This window comes from Salvelinus alpinus, chromosome 34 (assembly GCF_045679555.1).
Source record: "Salvelinus alpinus chromosome 34, SLU_Salpinus.1, whole genome shotgun sequence".
NCBI classification, from domain to species: Eukaryota; Metazoa; Chordata; class Actinopteri; order Salmoniformes; family Salmonidae; genus Salvelinus; species Salvelinus alpinus.
Window position 1 is genome coordinate 25,911,635 of NC_092119.1, and position 18,529 is coordinate 25,930,163.

Here is an 18,529-nt window from a genome sequence, read left to right on the forward strand (position 1 = left end):
CTACAGCATACAATGACATTCTAGACAACTCTGTGCTTCCAACTTTGTGGCAACAGTTTGGGAACAGCCCTTTCCTGTATCAGCATGACGATGCCCCGCCCCATGCACAAAGCAAGGTGCATACAGAAATGGTTTGTCGAGATTAGTGTGGAAGAACTTGACTGGCCTGCACAGAGCCCTGACCTCAACCCCATCAAACGCCTTTGGGATGAATTGGAACGCCAACTGCGAGCCAGGCCTAAAAAACAAACATCAGTGCCCGACCTCACTAATTGTCTTGTGGCTGAATGGAAGCAAGTCTCCACAGCAATGTTCCAACATCTAGTGGAAAGCCCTCCCAGAGTGGAGGCTGTTATACCAGCAAAAGGGGGACCAACTCCATATTAATGCCCATGAGTTTGGAATGCGATGTTCGACAAGCAGGTGTCCACATACCATTATACACTATAAGACCAAAAGTAACAACTATTTGGTTGTAGCATAAACATTTTGCATTCCCGTTTTTTCAAAGGCAAATGCAGAATTCCCTGTCCTGCCGTTCCCTCCTTCCTCTGTTACTCCCCCACCCCTCTCTGCAGTGTGTAAGGATACGAGGTGTCCCTTCCGTCCTGCAGACCAGGTAGAGGCATGCGGCCACCACGTGGGCCACCCTTCGGCCCCGTGTCAGGCGTTTACACACGGCCATCTTGTAGAAGTTGAAGGCCGTGTCCAGGCAGTGCTGGTTCAGCTGCAGCTGGTGGCCCAGCGTGTTGATCTGACGTCTCCCTGGAGACAAACACAGACATGTTATTACACACAGTTCGAAGTCGTACACACTCAGACGCACCATCATATGCACTTAAGACATAATAAACAGAGTAGACAAAGATCCACACACGACAGGGATTGTAATTACCCTGAATTTCAGTTCAGGTGTTTCAAAATCAGTGTGTCCTTTGCTCTCCTGATTAACTTTGCATGACTTTGCATTATACACAATCAGATGTCTCAGTGAATACACACAGGTACTCGTGAGATGTGCGTGGCAAACTACTGCTGCTGAGGTAATGCAACATCTTAGTGATTAAATATTCCCCCTGCTTTGCTAAACAGATTACTTCAGATTACAGGGCATCCGCACATCACCAGCATTACTCATACCTAGGGTTGCACATTTTGGGGAATATTTAGAGGTGGAAACTTTCTGTAGGAATATATGCAAATTAATATTACTACCATTTAAATTGTAATGTTTTTTGCATTGGATATATTTACCATATCATATGGAAACAGAAACATAAACCTTTTACCTAATAAGTAGACAAAATTGCAAATGATTCAATCCTGCCAATAGAAATAAAAAAAACAGTTTAGTTACAAATTGAACTTAAAAGAGTTGACTTCACATGGGAGGATTTCACTGAACAACAAAAGGGAATATTGAATGATCCCCAATGACCCATCGCATCTCCCAAAAACGTTTTCAACATACATCTATCTGTAAAATTATAGTCTAGAAACTAAAGCTTTGGTTGTCTTCCTCTCAGGTTTCCATGTCTTCTCCCTGGAAGTCCTCAATGTCCACCTCTTGAACATAGACTCTGAGGCCTCATCTTCACTGTCACTTTCCAACCTTGAGGATGGCTCGTTGTCGTGCTCAAAAAGCCAAAGATTTGTCCGGATGGCCACCAATTTTTCAACCCTTGTATTGATCAGCCTGTTGCGTGCTTTGGTGTGTGTGTTCCCAAACAAGGACCAGTTGCGCTCTGAGGGGGTGGGATTTTGAGGATGATGGAGGAAACAAGGGAAAGAGCCTCAGATGCACAAAGTCCCTTCCACCAGGTGACTGATGAGATATGTTGTCACGACTGCCATCTTGCATCTCCATCCCAAAGCCCTTGCTTGGAAGTGTACATCGCCAGACTGCCAAGAACCTTGCCCTCATCCAGGCCAAGGTGGCGAGACACGGTAGTGATGACACCATAGGCCTTGTTGATCTCTGCACCAGACAGGATGCATACTTGGGGTCCAACATGTACGCTGCGGCGTGTATGGGCTTCAGGCAGAAGTGTTCACGCTTTTTGATGCATTTCAGAACTGCAGTTTCCTCTGCTTGGAGCAACAGTGAAGTGGGCAGGACAGTACGGATGTCTTCTCTTACATCTGTAAGCAGAGTCTGAACATCAGACAGGATGGCATAGTCTCCCTCAATCCGTGCAATGGCTACTGCTATAGGTTTCAGGAGTTTCAGGCTGCTTACTACCACTCTCTCCCAAAATGCATAATCTAGGAGGATCCTCTTGATGGGGCTTTCCATAAAATCGGCAGACTGTGATATGGCCATCTCTTGGAGACTCCTTCCCCTCCAGGAGACTGTCAAACAAGATGACAACACCACCCCAACAGGTGTTGCTGGGCAGCTTCAATGTGGTGCTCTTATTCTTCTCACTTTGCTTGGTGAGGTAGATCGCTGCTATAACTTGATGACCCTTCACATACCTAACCATTTCCAAGGCTCTCTTGTAGAGTGTGTCCATTGTTTTCAATGCCATGTCCTTGAAGAACAGATTCAATGCATGAGCAGCACAGCCAATGGTGTGATGTGAGGGTAGAACTCCACTTTAGACCAAGCAGCCTTCATGTTCACAGCATTGTCTGTCACCAGTGCAAATACCTTCTGTGGTCCAACGTCATTGATGACTGCCTTCAGCTCATCTGCAATGAAGAGACCAGTGTGTCTGTTGTCCCTTGCGTCTGTGCTCTTGTAGAATACTGGTTGAAGGGTGGAGATGTAGTTAATTATTCCTTGCCCACGAACATTCGACCACCCATCAGAGATGACTGCAATCCAGTCTGCTTCCTCTATGATTTGCTTGACCTTCACTTGAACTCTGTTGAACTCTACATTCAGCAAATGAGTAGATCAAGCATGTCTGGTTGGAGGGGTGTATGGTGGGTGAAGAACATTCAGAAATCTCTTCCAATACACATTGCCTGTGAGCATCAGAGGTGAACCAGTTGCATACACAGCTCGAGCAAGACATTCATCAGCATTTCTCTGACTACGTTCCGCCATTGAGTAAAAAAAACATCTGATTCCAGGAGGATCATGAGCTGTTGCTATGGATAAGGTGTCTGATTCATCTTTTTCACCTTGAATAGGAGTAGGGGGACTGTCAGAGGTTGCTTGTTGTGAGCGCTGAGGGAACTTTATGCACTTGGCCAGATGATTCTGCATCTTTGTTGCATTCTTCACATATGATTTGGCACAGTATTTTGCAAATGTACACAGCTTTTCCTTCTACATTAGCTGCAGTGAAATGTATCCACACATCAGATAGTGCCTGTGGCATTTTCCTGTAAAGATTAGGGGGAAAAAGTTAAAAAATTTCCCCATGTACAGATAACTAGTTAAGCAGTTAGATTAAACAACTCCTTTGTAAGATAAATGTTTTAAAATGAAACATGTATGGAAACAGGTGAATAAACACTCAGTTAGCAGGCTCAAGCAAGCTAAAACCAAAACTAACTAGCAGAAATTGTTAACAAGTTAGTAATGATTTAAACACACTTTGCTGTAGGCTACTATTTACTAGTTAACAAAAAAAACATGTATGTCATAAAATATATTCACCCCACCCAGTATTGTAATCAAAACTTACCAGAAGGCATGTAGTCCTTGGCTCAGACAGTGTAGTAGTGTGGGCTTAATAGCATCTCATTGGTGTGCAAGATCTTGAGAATCAGCTGTACATGTGATGGAAGAATGCACTGTGCATGCAGAGGGTTGCAATTCCATTGAATTAGGGATAGTTTAACCAAAATATGCCACAAGACCTAGAATTGCCTCGTGTATCCCACAAAGGTTCACTGTTATAAGTTAACTTTGATGAATTTAAGCAAAATCCTCATTCCCCTCTCCTCATCAAGTTGTGACAAACTCTAAAGATCCTGATTTCTATGCCGCTTTGTCTATACATCTCCCAAACCCCAACCAGCATCATCATCATCCGGTACATTTATTGTGACAGCTGGATAAAATTGGAAAGCTACACACTAGCGATATATTGAGGCAGTTTGGGTCCAACGCAGGACATATGAGATGTTCTCCAGTAATGCGAAAAGGAACCTGTTGGTCATTGTGAGGAGACGTGATGAGTTAGGGTGGGGGTAGGGACGGGGGAGGCGGGAGCCGTGCCAGTGGGGAAGGATGATTGCATTAATCAGAGTGTGGGTGGGTGGGAGAGCAGAGGGTGGCCTGGCCAGACACTTGGGATGTTTATGGAGGAGAGCATTCCCTCACAGCACCACTCTTGTTCTCTCAGAGCTCCATAGACACTATACATCTCCCCACAGCATGACAGACCTATTACCCCATACAAACTCACACCCGGCTGTATCTATTTATGTCTCTGTTCCTCTCACACACATATATTAGTCATCGTCCACAAAGTCTGACTAACGTCTGTCTCGTCCCTACAGACACACTCTCTCCTGCTTAGCAGTTAGCCAGCACGATATTGATCATCAGTAACATGGGAGCAGCAGGAGCCGCAGACAACTACTCACATTAGGTTACTGGGAGATAACTGACATTTTATGGCCGAGTAAAAGTAACTTCCAAATAAACGTGACTAAACAAACAGGAAATCATCAAAACTAGGCAACACAGACTGAATGTGTCCGACCAGACAAAGGAAACGTATGACATCATCCCTTTCCTGAGGCATTCAAGCATGCGATGGATGTTTGCTTGTGCCAACCAAGCTCTGCTGTAGACACACCCTGTTAATCTCTTTGGACATTAAAGGAAATGGGTTGTCCCTACCAAGTTTGTTGTGCTTCTGAAATAAGGTGACAAAACAGATGCCACTTTACGAGGTGAAGAGGACCATGTAAAGCAGATGGCATCAGTTTAGTCTGTCTAGTATAAGACAAAAAGCTTTAATTTTAAGACATCATGAAAGACAGCATTAAAAACAAAGGTTAATATCCTAGCGCACCCACATTTGAGGATTAGGCCTGCTGTAAGTGTAATGAGCTCTTATGATGCATGCACGCCAATGCTTTAGGAATGCAAGTGGTGACCCCTAATGTTAACTCACCGTTCTGCAGGGTCTGGGCCCGGGACTCCCTTCCAACGCCCGTATAGAGCCCCTCCCCAAAAGTGGGGTTCCTTCCAGAGGCTATAAATACAGGAGAGAGAGAAGCATTACATCGACACCAGGAGTGCAATCTTTAACATTTACAAAACAGTAGGGCTGTGACGATACTTCCAACCTTTTCTCCTTAGCAAAAATGAAAACTCAAAGTAGACTATACTCTTTGGTCCTTTAAAAACCTGCTGTAAGATATTGTGTGCTATAGCTTGGAAAATAAATACATATGAGACTGGATGACATCAAAGATATTAGGGCTGTTTTCCTAAATATGTTAAATCTGCTTCATGTTTTGTTTCTTTTCTACGGTACTAACGAGTATCACGATACTGGTATCACACAATTTAGCAGATGTTATAGCGGGTCCAGCAAAATGCTTACAGTGCCTTCAGAAAGTATTCACAACCCTTTACCTTTTCCACACATTTTGTTGTGTTACAAAGTGGGACTAAAATGGATTTAATTGTCATTTTTTGTCAAGGATTTATAGAAAATAAATTCAAGCATTTGTTAAAAACGTATGAAACATTTTACACTAATATCTTGACTAGATAACTATTCAACCCTCTGAGTCAATACATGTTAGAATCACCTTTGGCAGCGATTACAGCTGTGAGTCTTTCTGGGTAAATCTCAAAGAGCTCTTCACTCCTGGATTGTGCAACATTTGCCCATTGTTCCATTTAACATTTTTCAAGCTCTGTCAAATTGGTTGTTGATCCTTGCTAAACAACCACTTTCAGGTCTTGCCCTAGATTTTCAACCAGATTTAAGTCAAAATTGTCACTCGGCCACTCAGGAACATAAACTGTCTTCTTGGTAAGCTACTCCAGTGTAGATTTGTCCTTGTATTTTAGGTTATTGTCCTGCTGAAAGCTGAATTTCCTCTCCCAATGACTGGTGGAAAGCAGACAGTCATTCCTCTAGGATTTTGCCAGTGCTTAGCTCCATTCGGTTTCTTTCTTACCCTGAAAAACTCCCCAATAGTTAACAATTACAAGCACACCCATAACATGATGCAGCCACCACAATGCTTGAAAATATGGATAATGGTACTCAGTAATGTGTTGTATTTGCCCCAAATATAACACATTGTATTCGGGACAAAAAGTTAATTGCTTTGCCACATTTTTTGCAGTATTCCTTTTGTGCCTTGTTGCAAACAAGATGCAGGTTTTTGAATATTTTTGTTAAATACAGGCTTCCTTCTGTTAATTGGGTTAGTATTGTGGAGTAACTATAATGCTGTTGACCCATACTCAGTTCTCTATCGCAGCCATTAACCTGTTATGGCTGCAGGGGGCGTATTGAAAAACTGGAAAATATGTGCAAATTTTCAAACGGCCTCTTAATCAATTTTTGCTCTTACAATATGCATATTATTATTAGTATTGGATAGAAAACAGTCTCTAGTTTCTAAAACCGTTTTAATTATTTCTCTAAGTGGAACAGAACAATTTTTACAGCCCATTTCCTATCCGGAAGTGAGATTTCCAAAATCGATGTCGCTTTTCAAGCCCTTGTCTATAAAAGGGCATGTCACTTAGGACTGTAGAAACACGTCATACGCCTTCCTCTGGGTGTCATGCGGAAGTGAGAGTTGAAATCACTTGATTATCTCGGTCAGGGATTGTATACAACATCTTGGAGTGAGAAGTGCGCACTTTATTTTTTTTGGAAGGCGCGAAGTTGGATCTGGAGTAGCCTCCTGGAAAACCGTCGTTATAGGTGAATATGATCTCTGGCTTCGATTTTATTTGATACATGTCACAATATCATCCTAAAGTATGTTTTTTCAATATACTTTAATTATATTATTGAAATGTATTCTGGACTTTAGACGTGATGCGACGCAATAATTTTTTCAAGATGGAGAGGTTAGCGTCGCACTGCCAGTGTGCTTGCTAATTCAAGAGGGAAATTGTTCGTTCTGGATCGAAATAAAGACATTTCTGAACAAAGGACCCCTTGGAGAACATTCTGATGGGAGATCAACAAAGATAAGGACCCAATTTGGGATGCTTTTTCATATATCTGTCGAACTGTGCTATGCTACCGTTTGACTAGAATCAATGCTGCTGTGTGCTAGCTATTGTAGTAAGCTAATATAACGATATATTGTGTTTTCGCTGTAAAACACTTCAAAAATCGGAAATATTGGCTCTGTTCACAAGATCTTATTCTTTCATTAGCTATCCACCATATATTGTTCTGAAATGTTTTATGATGTGTAATTAGTAGTTGACGTTGGTGTCTGTATTTTCTCTGGCTACTGCCGTGCGATTTCTGACTGTAGCTGTGATGGTGGCTATGATGGTAGCAGTAATGTAAAACTGATTTATAGCTAAAATATGCACATTTTTTGAACAAAACATAGATTTATTGTGTAACATGTTATAGGACTGTCATCTGAGGTAGTTTTTTCTAGGTTATTTAGGTTGGTTCTAGGTTAGTTAGGTTGGCTTGTGCATGCTACTTGCATCCTACTTGTGCTGTGAAAAATGTCTGTCCTCCTTTTTTATTTGGTGGTGAGCTAACATAAATATATGTGGTGTTTTCTCTGTAAAACATTTAAAAAATCGGACATGTTGGCTGGATTGACAAGATGTTTTTTTTTCAAATGCTGTATTGGACTTGTTAATGTGTGAAAGTTAAATATTAAAAAAAAAATAGATTTTGAATTTCGCGCCGTGCACTTGAGCTGGATGTTGTCATAGGTGTACCGGCGTCGGGCTGCAGCCCAAACAGGTTAAAATGCTGTTTTAAAGTCACCATTGGCGTCATGGTGAAATTCCTGAGCAGTTTCCTTCCTCTCCGGCAACTGAGTAAGGAAGTACGCCTGCATCTATGTAGTGACTGGCTGTACTGATACACCATCCAAAGTGTAATTAATAACTTCATTATTTATATTTATTTAACTAGGCAAGTCAGTTAAGAACAAATTCTTATTTACAATGACGGCCTAAAATACTCAAAGGGATATTCAATGACTGCTTTTTATTTTTTATTATCCCCCCAATCTACCAATAGGTGCCTTCTTCGTGAAACATTTGAAAACCTCCCTGGTCTTTGTGCTTGAAATTCTCTGCTCGACTGAGGGACCTTACAGATAATTGTATGTGTGAGATACCGAGATGAGGTGGTCATTAAAAAAAAAGTCACGTTAAACACTATTATTGCACACAGAGCGAGTCCATGGAATTTGTGACTCAAGCACATATTTACTCCTGAACTGATTTAGGTTTACCATAACAAATGGGTTGAATACTTATTGACTAAAGACATTAAAGCTTTTCATTTTTTATTCATAAAAAAAAAAAAATGCTAACCATAATTGCACTTTGACATTATGGGGTATTGTGTGTAGTAAGTAGACTTGCAAGAGCCTTGGCTTGCGAGAGCCAGAACAGCTCATAGGGCAGGATGCCTGTTTCTGTAGTGCGAGGCAGCTTGATGTACAAGTACACCACCTGGAGAGGACGCTAATATCTAAAAAATAAAAATGATCTATTTAATCCATTTTAAATTCAGGCTGTAACAACAAAATGTGGAAAAAGTCAAGTCATGGATGGAGATTGGACTTCTGGTTTTTACTTAATTCTCTGTACAGGCCAATGATTATGACAACGATTCTGATCTAACCATAAATTCATATTGCGGCACTGGCCTGAGAAGATTGAAGTTCAATATCTAGCCTAGAATTAGTCTAGTAGGCTCACGTTAACTATACTGAACAAAAACATAAACCCAACAATTCCAAAGATTTTTCTGAGTTACAGTTCATGGAAGGAAATCAGTCAATTGAAATAAATTAGGCCCTAATTTATGGATTTCACATGACTGGGCAGGGGCACTGCCATGGGTAGGTCTGGGAGGGCAGGCCCACCCACTGGGGAGGCAGGCCCAGCCAATCAGAATGAGTTTTCCCGCACAAAATGGCTTTATTACAGACAGAAATAAACCCCCCTCCCCTCAGACAATCCCGCAGGTGAAGAATACCCGGATGTGCAGGTCCCGGGCTGGCGTGGTTACACGTGGTCTGGGGTTGTGAGGCCGGTTGGACGTACTACCAAAATCTCTAAAAATACATTGGAGGCAGCTTATGGGAGAGAAATGAACATTCAATTCTCTGGCAAAAGCTCTGTTGGACATTCCTGCAGTCAGCATGCCAATTGCACGCTCCTTCAAAACTTGAGACATCTTTGGCATTGTTTTGTGTGACAAAACTGCACAATTTAGAGTGGCTTTATATTGTCCCAGCACAAGATGCACCTGTAATATCAGCTTCTTGATATGCTACACCTGTCAGGTAGATGGATTATCTTGGCAAAGAAGAATTGCTCACTAACAGGGATGTAGACAAATTTGTACACTAAATTTGAGAGAAATAATCTATGCGTATGGAACATTTCTGGGATCTTTTATTTCAGCTCATGAGACCAACATTACATGTTTCATTTATATTTTTGTTCAGTATAGCTAGCTAACTCAGCTGGTCCATTGTTGCCCATGCGAGGAAGTTAGGCTAGCAAGCATTTTAGCTAGGTAGCCTATGACAAAAAATTCAAATGTACCGTATGAGATCCATAGACCGTTTTGCCAACATGAAAGAGGATGGCATTGGCGTAGGGTGAGTCCAAAAACATGTTTTACTGCGCATGCACACAGAAATAAGTACCATGGACAACCACATGATATTTAGATAAATTGATTGGAATAAATTGTTTTTAGTAATTGGCATCTTTAAGTTTGTTTTCAGTGTATTAAACTAAGTATATATAGCCTTGTTTTCATGATGTTTAAATGGTGGTGGAACAGCGGATGCAGTGCTCCTGTTGTCTTTGTGCCGACTTGCAGTAGCCAACTCAGTGGTTCTAAATCAGTAATCGTTTAGTAAACTGTCGAAAACATTAACTTGAACATGCTGCAGGTCATAACTGTTTGTTACATGCAATATTTGCTTTGTGAACTTCACATGACAGATGTTGCTATTCGGTTTTGTGATGAAACAAACATGTAGTTGAATTTATTCCACCATGTCTGTCTTTTTGTCGTCACAGCCTTATTGTATATCATGGTGGCGTATGAACGAATGGGTTAGAGCAAACAAAGCAAATATCACAACGGTTGTAATATGGCTTTCTTACTGGCTTAGCTTCCTCAGAGATATCACTCACGCACAACTACTGGAAAGACAACCCAGGGCCATGCACTCCGCAAAAATACCATTCTGCAATCCAAGTGACTAACTTAATGTCATGAAAAACTGCAGGAATAAAGGGATCTAAAAAAATATATATATTTCTTATAAGCAATGTCTCTTCGCTCTCCATAAGATTCCACGGCTGGCTCTGTGTATACTACAATTCCAACGCCGTGTTTTAACGTTTAGAAACTTCAATAATCATTGCTTGCTAAACAATTTTCGAAACATAACCCTTCTTTCATATCAGCAAGAAATAATATTTGAAATAAAAAAGACATGCTTACTGTATCTGATTTGCACAGATCCATACGCTGTGTGTGCCTCCAGTTGACAAACTACACTTCCTCCAGAGTTAAGCTAACACACAGGTGTTCAGAGCATTAGCACAGGTGGTCACTGGCTGTTTTCTGTAAACAAGTGCTGTAACATGGAGATCTGGCCATGTGGGAACGCTAACCTTATAAAAGGTGTGTTGTAATTTTTTTGTGATGATTTGAAAGACATGTTCCTTATGTTTCCAAAACGTACTACGAGCGATGCGTTTTAACGTTTAGAGCAAGCATCAGGGCTCTTAAAAAATAAGATATCCTTAATCATATAGGCACTAAAAGGTAGTTGTCATCTATGAATTGGGCTACCCCTCAGAATAATGTAGCTCTTGCCATTGTAACCGAACTACAATCCATCTGCACATACCATCTCCAGCTACAAACTGTCCCACAGCAGAGGCGCCGCCCCCTCCTGTCTCCATGAACTGGACCTCTGACACGATAATGTTGTCCTCCAGAACCGAGCCACAGCCCACGCACACGGCATCGCCTCTGGCCTGGTCCACATCGATGTCTGTGCCCCCACAGTTCTTACACACTCTTGAACTCATGGTGAAGTCTGCTCACACTGGGGAACAGAGAAGAAATGGGCCACATTTTTGTGAAAGTCCCATTTTGTAACAGTTGCATATATTGGCTACATAAAAATCTACACGTCATGTATTCTTCCAGCCAAAAGGTGGTGGCCTAGCAAGCATAACCTACTGCCACAACAATTAAATAAACTGAAACTGCATATCACGTTTGGAAATAATTACTATCACAATAATATGATATCGGTGAAGCTAGCCTAACTTTCACAAATCCTCTGTAACCTGACCCTGGACGCTTGAGGTATAAATGCGCCACTACACCCCTAGCTAACGTTACGTGGCAAAGCCTGATGATCATTTATCGAACTAGTTTGCGGTACATTTAAGTGTAATTTCTGTCAAATGCGCTTGTAGTGGTCCAATGAGCTTGACATTTCCGTCAATGATTGTTCCGCATGTTTAATCTCGTAACTAGATGCTGAATGAAATAACGACCCCATCTTAAATATTCACTAGCCGTGAGGGTTGGAACCACTGACCGCAAACTTTCTACAATCCATTAGGTTTAGTTTTGGTATTAAAAATAATTATGTGTAGCCTAATGCGTAACATGGTTTCCAAAAGGTGGTGATGAATTGTTGAGAAAATACTGGATAATGAATACGCACCAGCCAATTCAAAGGCGATGCTGCTGACAGCGATGTAGCTAGCAAACTTTAGCTGATAGCAAGTCTCCCGAGTAGATTTCCAAGCCAGTGCGTCAGCTAAATCTATTTAAATGTTTTGTAGTGACAGACAACGTATATGGCCTACTTGTACTGTTATTTGGATTCTAAACCACACATTATATACTGTAATGGGGTAACAAGCTAAAGACTACCATGCATGCAATCCTTCTTGTAACCTCATTGCCAAACCCACATGTGCGTTTTCATGCTTGGGAAATGGATTGGTCCAAACTGATTTTCGAGGGTGATATGCCCAGTAGTGATAATTCTCTATCCCTTTCTTACAGAAATGTGTCAGCAGAGAATGTTCCTGCCTTGTACGTGATTGGTAATGATATTTGTTGATCCAGTATATGAAGAAGAAAATACTTACATCTAAAAAATATATCAAACTGCTACAAACACCCCCTTTAAGCTCCACATGAGAGCGACCCATGTACACAATTATATCACTGAACGTAATGGACTGACGTTTTTAAAGAGACACGACCCTAAATCCTTGTCTTGTGACTTGACATCTTTCTTTTCAGTGTCATCATAACCTCATTCTAAACATAAGATACACTTTTTTGACACCACACTCCACAAATCAAGTCTTGCAGGCTCCAGTTCAATATATTTTTTTATTGATTATCCAGTCATAGGGACAAGTGCTGGAAAGAAAGATCTAGTATTTACATTTATAAAAATGTAACCTTTCTTTAATTAGGCAAGTCAGTTAAGAACAAATTCTTATTTAGAATTCCGCCCACCCTGGTCAAACCCGGACGACGCTGGGCCAATTGTGTGCCGTCCTATGCGACTACCAATAACAGCCGGTTGTGATACAGCCTGGATTCGAAACAGGTTGTCTGTAGTGACGCCTCTAGCACTGAGATGCAGTGCCTTAGACCGCTGCGCCACTCGGGAGCCCAGAACTGCAGCTGGCCCATAACAGAGCCACAATTCTTGCTCTTCATTGTAATCAGAGGGCTAATTTTAATATTATGCATGCAAGTCTCTCTTTGCTAAGAGCTGAGGAAAGACTGACTGCGTCACTTCTTGTTTTAATAAGAAACATTCATGTGTTGAAAATTCCAAATTGTTTGCATAGTCAACTTGCACACAGTACTGACACACACACACTTACCCAACCAGACATGCCACCAGGGGTCTTTTCAGAGTCCCCAGGTCCAGAACAAATTCAAGGAAACGTACAGTATTATAGAGCCATGAGTGCATGGAACTCCCATCTTATAACACAAGTGAACAAACCTAGTTTCAAAAAAACAAATAAAGCAACACCTCACGACACAACGCCTCCCCCCCATGTGACCTACTTGTTGTGTGTATGTACTGACATGTATGTGTAACTGATAGATGCACACACACTACATGTTCATGTTTTTAAATGTATGTTAATTGTAGTCTTTTGTCTGTAGTCTTTTTCATTATGTGTCGACCCCAGTACGACTTGCTGTCGATATCGGCTAATGGGATCCCAAAAAATCCAATATGTATTTATTTGTCCAAAGGGTCCAAATTACCTGTGGGCTGTTTAAATTGGTGTTTTAACCCTAGGATGCATATGCTGTATTGGTCACCTCCCCCCCAAAAAATGTCAGCATCTAATATTCCAGGAATTCCTTAAATAACGTGTATTTAATGTTCTAACATCCTAGTTTAAAAAAAAATAAAAAATTATTTTTGAAGTAAAGAGAGTTTTTGCATCATTACCCCAAGTTTTCATATGTGGGCCAAATATGACCCGTATGTATTTCCTATGGAATTCACTGCATTGCAATCTTCAAACTGACCTTTCTTTTTGCAGGTAGTCTGGGTAACCATTTGATTAGATGTTCAGTAGTCTTATGGCTTGCGGGTAGAAGCTGTTTTTAGAAGCCTCTTGGACCTAGACTTGGCGCTCCGGTACCGCTTGCCGTGCGGAAGCAGAGAGAACAATCTATGACTAGGGTGACTGGAGCCTTTGACAATTTTTAGGGTCTTCCTCTGACACCACCTGGTATAGAGGTCCTGGATGGCAGGAAGCTTGGCCCCAGTGATGTACTAGGCCGTACGCACTACCCTCTGTAGTGCCTTGCGGTCGGAAGCCAAGCAGTTGCCATACCAGGCAGTGATGTAACCAGTCAGGATGCTCTCGATGGTGCAGCTGTAAAACCTTTTGAGGATCTGAGGACCCATGTCAAATTTTTTCAGTCTCCTGAGGGGGAATAGGTTTTGCCGTGCACTCTTCACAACTGTTTGATGTGCTTGGACCACGTTAGTTTGTTGGTGATGTGGACATCAAGGAACTTGAAGCTCTCAATCTGCTCCACTACAGCCCCGTCGAAGAGAACGGGGGTGTGCTCGGTCCTCCTTTTCCTGTAGTCCACAATCATCTTCTTTGTCTTGATCATGTTGAGGGAGAGGTTGTTGTCCTAACATCACACGGCCAAGGTCTCTGACCTCCTCCCTATATGCGGTCTCGTCGTTGTTGGTGATCAGGCCTACCACTTGTGTCATCGGCAAACTTAGTGATGGTGTTGGAGTCGTGCCTTGCCGTGCAGTCATGAGTGAACAGGGAGTACAGGAAGGGACTGAGCACGCATCCCTGAGGGGCCCCCGTGTTGAGGATCAGAGTGGCGGATGTGTTGTTACCTACCCTTACCACATGGGGGCGGCCCGTCAGGAAGTCCAGGATCCAGTTGCAGAGGGAGGTGTTTAGCCCCAGGGTCCTTAGCTTATCGATGAGCTTTGAGGGCACTATGGTGTTGAATGCTGAGCTGTAGTCAATGAATAGCATTCTCACATAGGTTTTCCCTTTGTCCAGGTGGGAAAGGGCAGTGTGTAGAGATGGCATCATCTGTGGATCTGTTGGGGGCGGTATGCAAATTGAAGTGGGTCTAGGGTTTCTGGGATAATGGTGTTGATGTGAGCCATTACCAGCCTTTTAAAGCACTTCATGGCTACAGACGTGAATGCTACGGGTCGGTAGTCATTTAGGCAGGTTACCTTAGTGTTCTTGGGCACAGGGACAATAGTGGTCTGCTTGAAACATGGTGGTATTACAGACTCGGACAGGGAGAGGTTGAAAATGTCAGTGAAGACACTTGCCAGTTGGTCAGCACAAGCTCAGAGTACACGTCCTTTGTAATCCGTCTGGCCCTGCGGCCTTGTGAATGTTGGCCTGTTTAAAAGTTCTTACTCACATCAGCTGCGGAGAGCGTGAATACAGTCGCCCGGAACAGCTGGTGCTCTCATGCATGTTTCAGTGTTATTTGCCTCGAAGCGAGCATAGAAGTAATTTAGCTCGTCTGGTAGGCTCATGTCAGTGGGCAGCTCTCGGCTGTGCTTCCCTTTGCAGTCTATAATTGTTTGCCAGCCCTGCCACATCCGACGAGCGTCGGTGCCGGTGTAGTACGATTTGATCTTAGTTCCATATTGGCGCTTTGCCTGTTTGATGGTTCGTTGGAGGGCATAGCGGGATTTCTTATAAGCTTCAGGGTTAGAGTCCCACTCCTTGAAAGCGGCAGCTCTACCCTTTAGATCAGTGCGGATGTTCAAATAAAATCAAAGCACTTATTGATGAAGCCAGTGACTGATGTGGTGTACTCCTCAATGCCATCGGAAGAATCACGGAACATATTCCTGTCTGTGCTAGCAAAACAGTCCTGTAGCTTAGCATCTGCTTCATCTTACCACTTTTTTATTGACCGAGTCACTGGTGCTTCCTGCTTTAATTTTAGCTTGTAGGCAGGAATCAGAAGGATAGAATTAGGGTCATATTTGCCAAATGAGGGGGAAGGGAGAGCTTTGTATGCAAATGTGTGTGGAGTAAAGGTGGTCTAAGAGTTTTTTTCCCCTCTGGTTGCACATTTAACATACTGATAGAAATTAGGTAAAACAGATTGAAGTTTCACTGCATTAAAGTCCCGGCCACTAGGAGAGCCGTCTCTGAATGAGCGTTTCCCCGTTTGCTTATGGTGGTATACAGCTCATTGAATGCAGTCTTAGGGCCAGCATCGGTCTGTGGTGGTATGTAGACAGCTATGAAAAATACAGATGAAAACTCTCTAGATAGAGTATCTCATGATAAGCTGTAGACCACACTCTCAGACGAGCAAAACCTTGAGACTTCCTAAGATATCGTTCACCAGCTGTTGTTTACAAACATACATAGACCGCCACCCCTTGTCTTACCAGAGGCTGCTGTTCTATCCTGGTGATACAGTGTATAACCCGCCAGCTGTATGTTATTCATGCCGTCGTTCAGCCACGACTCGGTGCAACATAAGATATTAAAAAAATTTATGTCCCGTTGGTAGGATATACATGCTTTTAGTTCGTCCAATTTATTATCCAGCGATTGTACATTGGCCAGTAGTACGGATGGCAAGGGCAGATTAGCCACTCATCGGCGGATCCTCACAAAGCCTCCCCGATCTCTTTCCGCAATACCCCTTGCGGCTTTTTCTCCTGCAAATGACGGGGATGAGGGCCTGTTCAGGTGTCTGGAGTAAATCCCTCTCTTTCGACTCATTAAAGATAAATTCTTCATCTAGTTCAAGGTGAGTAATCACTGTTTTGATTTCCAGAAGCTCTTTTCGGTCATAAGAGACGGTAGCAGCAACATTATGTACAAAATAAGTTTTAAAAAACAACAACTAAATCGCACGGTTGGTTAAGAGCCCATGAAATGGCCGCCATCCTCGCTGGCGCCATCTTACAGTCCATCCAATGTATAAGGACACCATGTCGGTCGGAAGATATGATATCCATCGCTACCTGAGGCTTGATGACAAGAGGACCAGTGTTCAGAAAGGCAACAGACTACCTGGCAGCCTTCCGGTATTTGTGGGACCTTTTCCTCGCAAACTGTAGAGAAAGGTTCATCCCCAGCGACTGTGTCAGTGGATGAGCAGCTTTCCTACAGACGTGACACTTGGCATTCAGACCAAGGAGTTCAATCTTGGTTTCATCAGACCAGAGAATCTTGTTTCTCATGGTCTGAGAGTCCTTTAGGTGCGTTTTGGCAAACTCCAAGCGGGCTGTCATGTGCCTTTTACTGAGGAGTGGCTTCCATCTGGCCAATCTACCATAAAGGCCTGATGGTTGGCGTGCTGCAGAGATGGGACAACCTTCCAGAAGGACAACCATCTCCACAGAAGAACTGAGGCAATGGAAACATGTGAGGTGATAAAAGAGAGAGCCATGCCACCACCATTCAGAGCAGCCAGGGCCAGATGAGAAAGGATAGGGAAGTCAGCTGCTGGTGTTCTCTGCAAAGAGCACAGTCACATGCTTGTGGTTTGTAACAAATGCATGTACTAAGAAAGCATAAGTAAGCATCACACACACTGTTCCTTTTAGTGTTCATGTTTTCTAAATTCACAATTGTTAGCGTTGTCATTTATATTGATGAACTTTGGATTTTCAAAAATGTTTTTAAATATTATAAAACATGCTTAAGGTGGATTCATTTTGTTCTTCACACAAAGGTTTAATGTGAAACTGTAATATTGATTGTAAGAAAAATGCTATTATTTTCAAAAGCCGTTATGAACTTATGTTATCATTCGTGCGAGTGTAGTATTTCACTACACTCGCATTAACATCTGCTAACCATGTATGTGACCAATAAATGTGATCAAAATGTGTATCAAACCGTTGAGCGACTAAAAACATTTCAAACAATAAAATAACTATTGAAAAGTTCCAAATCACTCAAAATAATGTCTCACAAAATAATATTTTAGACCCATATAAATAAAACAGATATTACAGTAGCGGGTCATTTTGACCCAGCCTATGCATTCTTGGGGCGCCATGTTTACTATGCATCCTAGGGTTAAAATTATTAATTGACCTTTCATTTAATAATGCAACAATCATTGTCATGATTTGTAAATACAATTTATGAGAAAAGAGTTACAATTAAATTTATTGAGTTAAAATAATGGACATTTCTTGACATACTATTAGAGATTGTAATAGGATTACTATTATGACAGTGACTGTAAAAAGGGAGACCATAAAGAGCAGTGGTACTTACCATAACTGCTAAATGTGTCAATTTGACAATGCCATCTAGTGCAAAACTACCAATTTCAACTTGAGTGAACACTGAATGTAGATATCAGAAATAATTGAGTCTGGCCAAACTGCTGCATCATGCAGAAACAGTTTATATGTCCAGCATCGGGGCATTAAAATAAGCCTGAACCGTAGGGCAAGGATATACAGAACATTTTGTGAATGCAGATAGTAATGCATCTTACGCCTCATGTCCACTGAGTTCCGGCAGAAGTAATTAATTGTCAACGGAGCAGTCCGCATTGCTACGTTGGGGGGTACCACTAGGCTGCGGTGAGTTGTGTACCGCATGCGTATAATATGTTCAACTCGTTCGTGGCTTTACAGTGCGGTGGTACAAACGGAAGTACAACTAGATAAAAGCTAGCTAGTTGGAGTCTGTAAAAAGCAAAGTACATGTGTGTCAAGTACGGTAAATACGGGCTAGACTTCCGGAAAAACAAAACGCATATGCATTTATTTGGTGGACATCGGGCAACATTCTTGTGAACTAAGTGCAGCCTACTTGGGAGCAGTCCTGATA

General features: G+C 42.1%; 1 protein-coding gene across 1 annotated transcript in view; it reads right to left on the reverse strand.

The window, feature by feature from the left end:
• The window catches only part of LOC139563895 (transcription factor IIIB 90 kDa subunit-like), a 59,748-nt gene extending 47,629 nt beyond the window's left edge, over window positions 1–12,119 (reverse strand). The window contains exons 1-4 of the mRNA XM_071382890.1: window positions 11,875–12,119; window positions 11,041–11,241; window positions 5,085–5,165; window positions 592–765 (exon numbers count right to left, since the gene is read on the reverse strand). Of these exons, the coding sequence (XP_071238991.1) occupies window positions 592–765; window positions 5,085–5,165; window positions 11,041–11,224 (439 nt within the window). The 5' untranslated portion in view covers window positions 11,225–11,241; window positions 11,875–12,119. The remainder of the gene's footprint in view (window positions 1–591; window positions 766–5,084; window positions 5,166–11,040; window positions 11,242–11,874) is intronic.
• Between the last annotated feature and the right edge of the window lie 6,410 nt (window positions 12,120–18,529).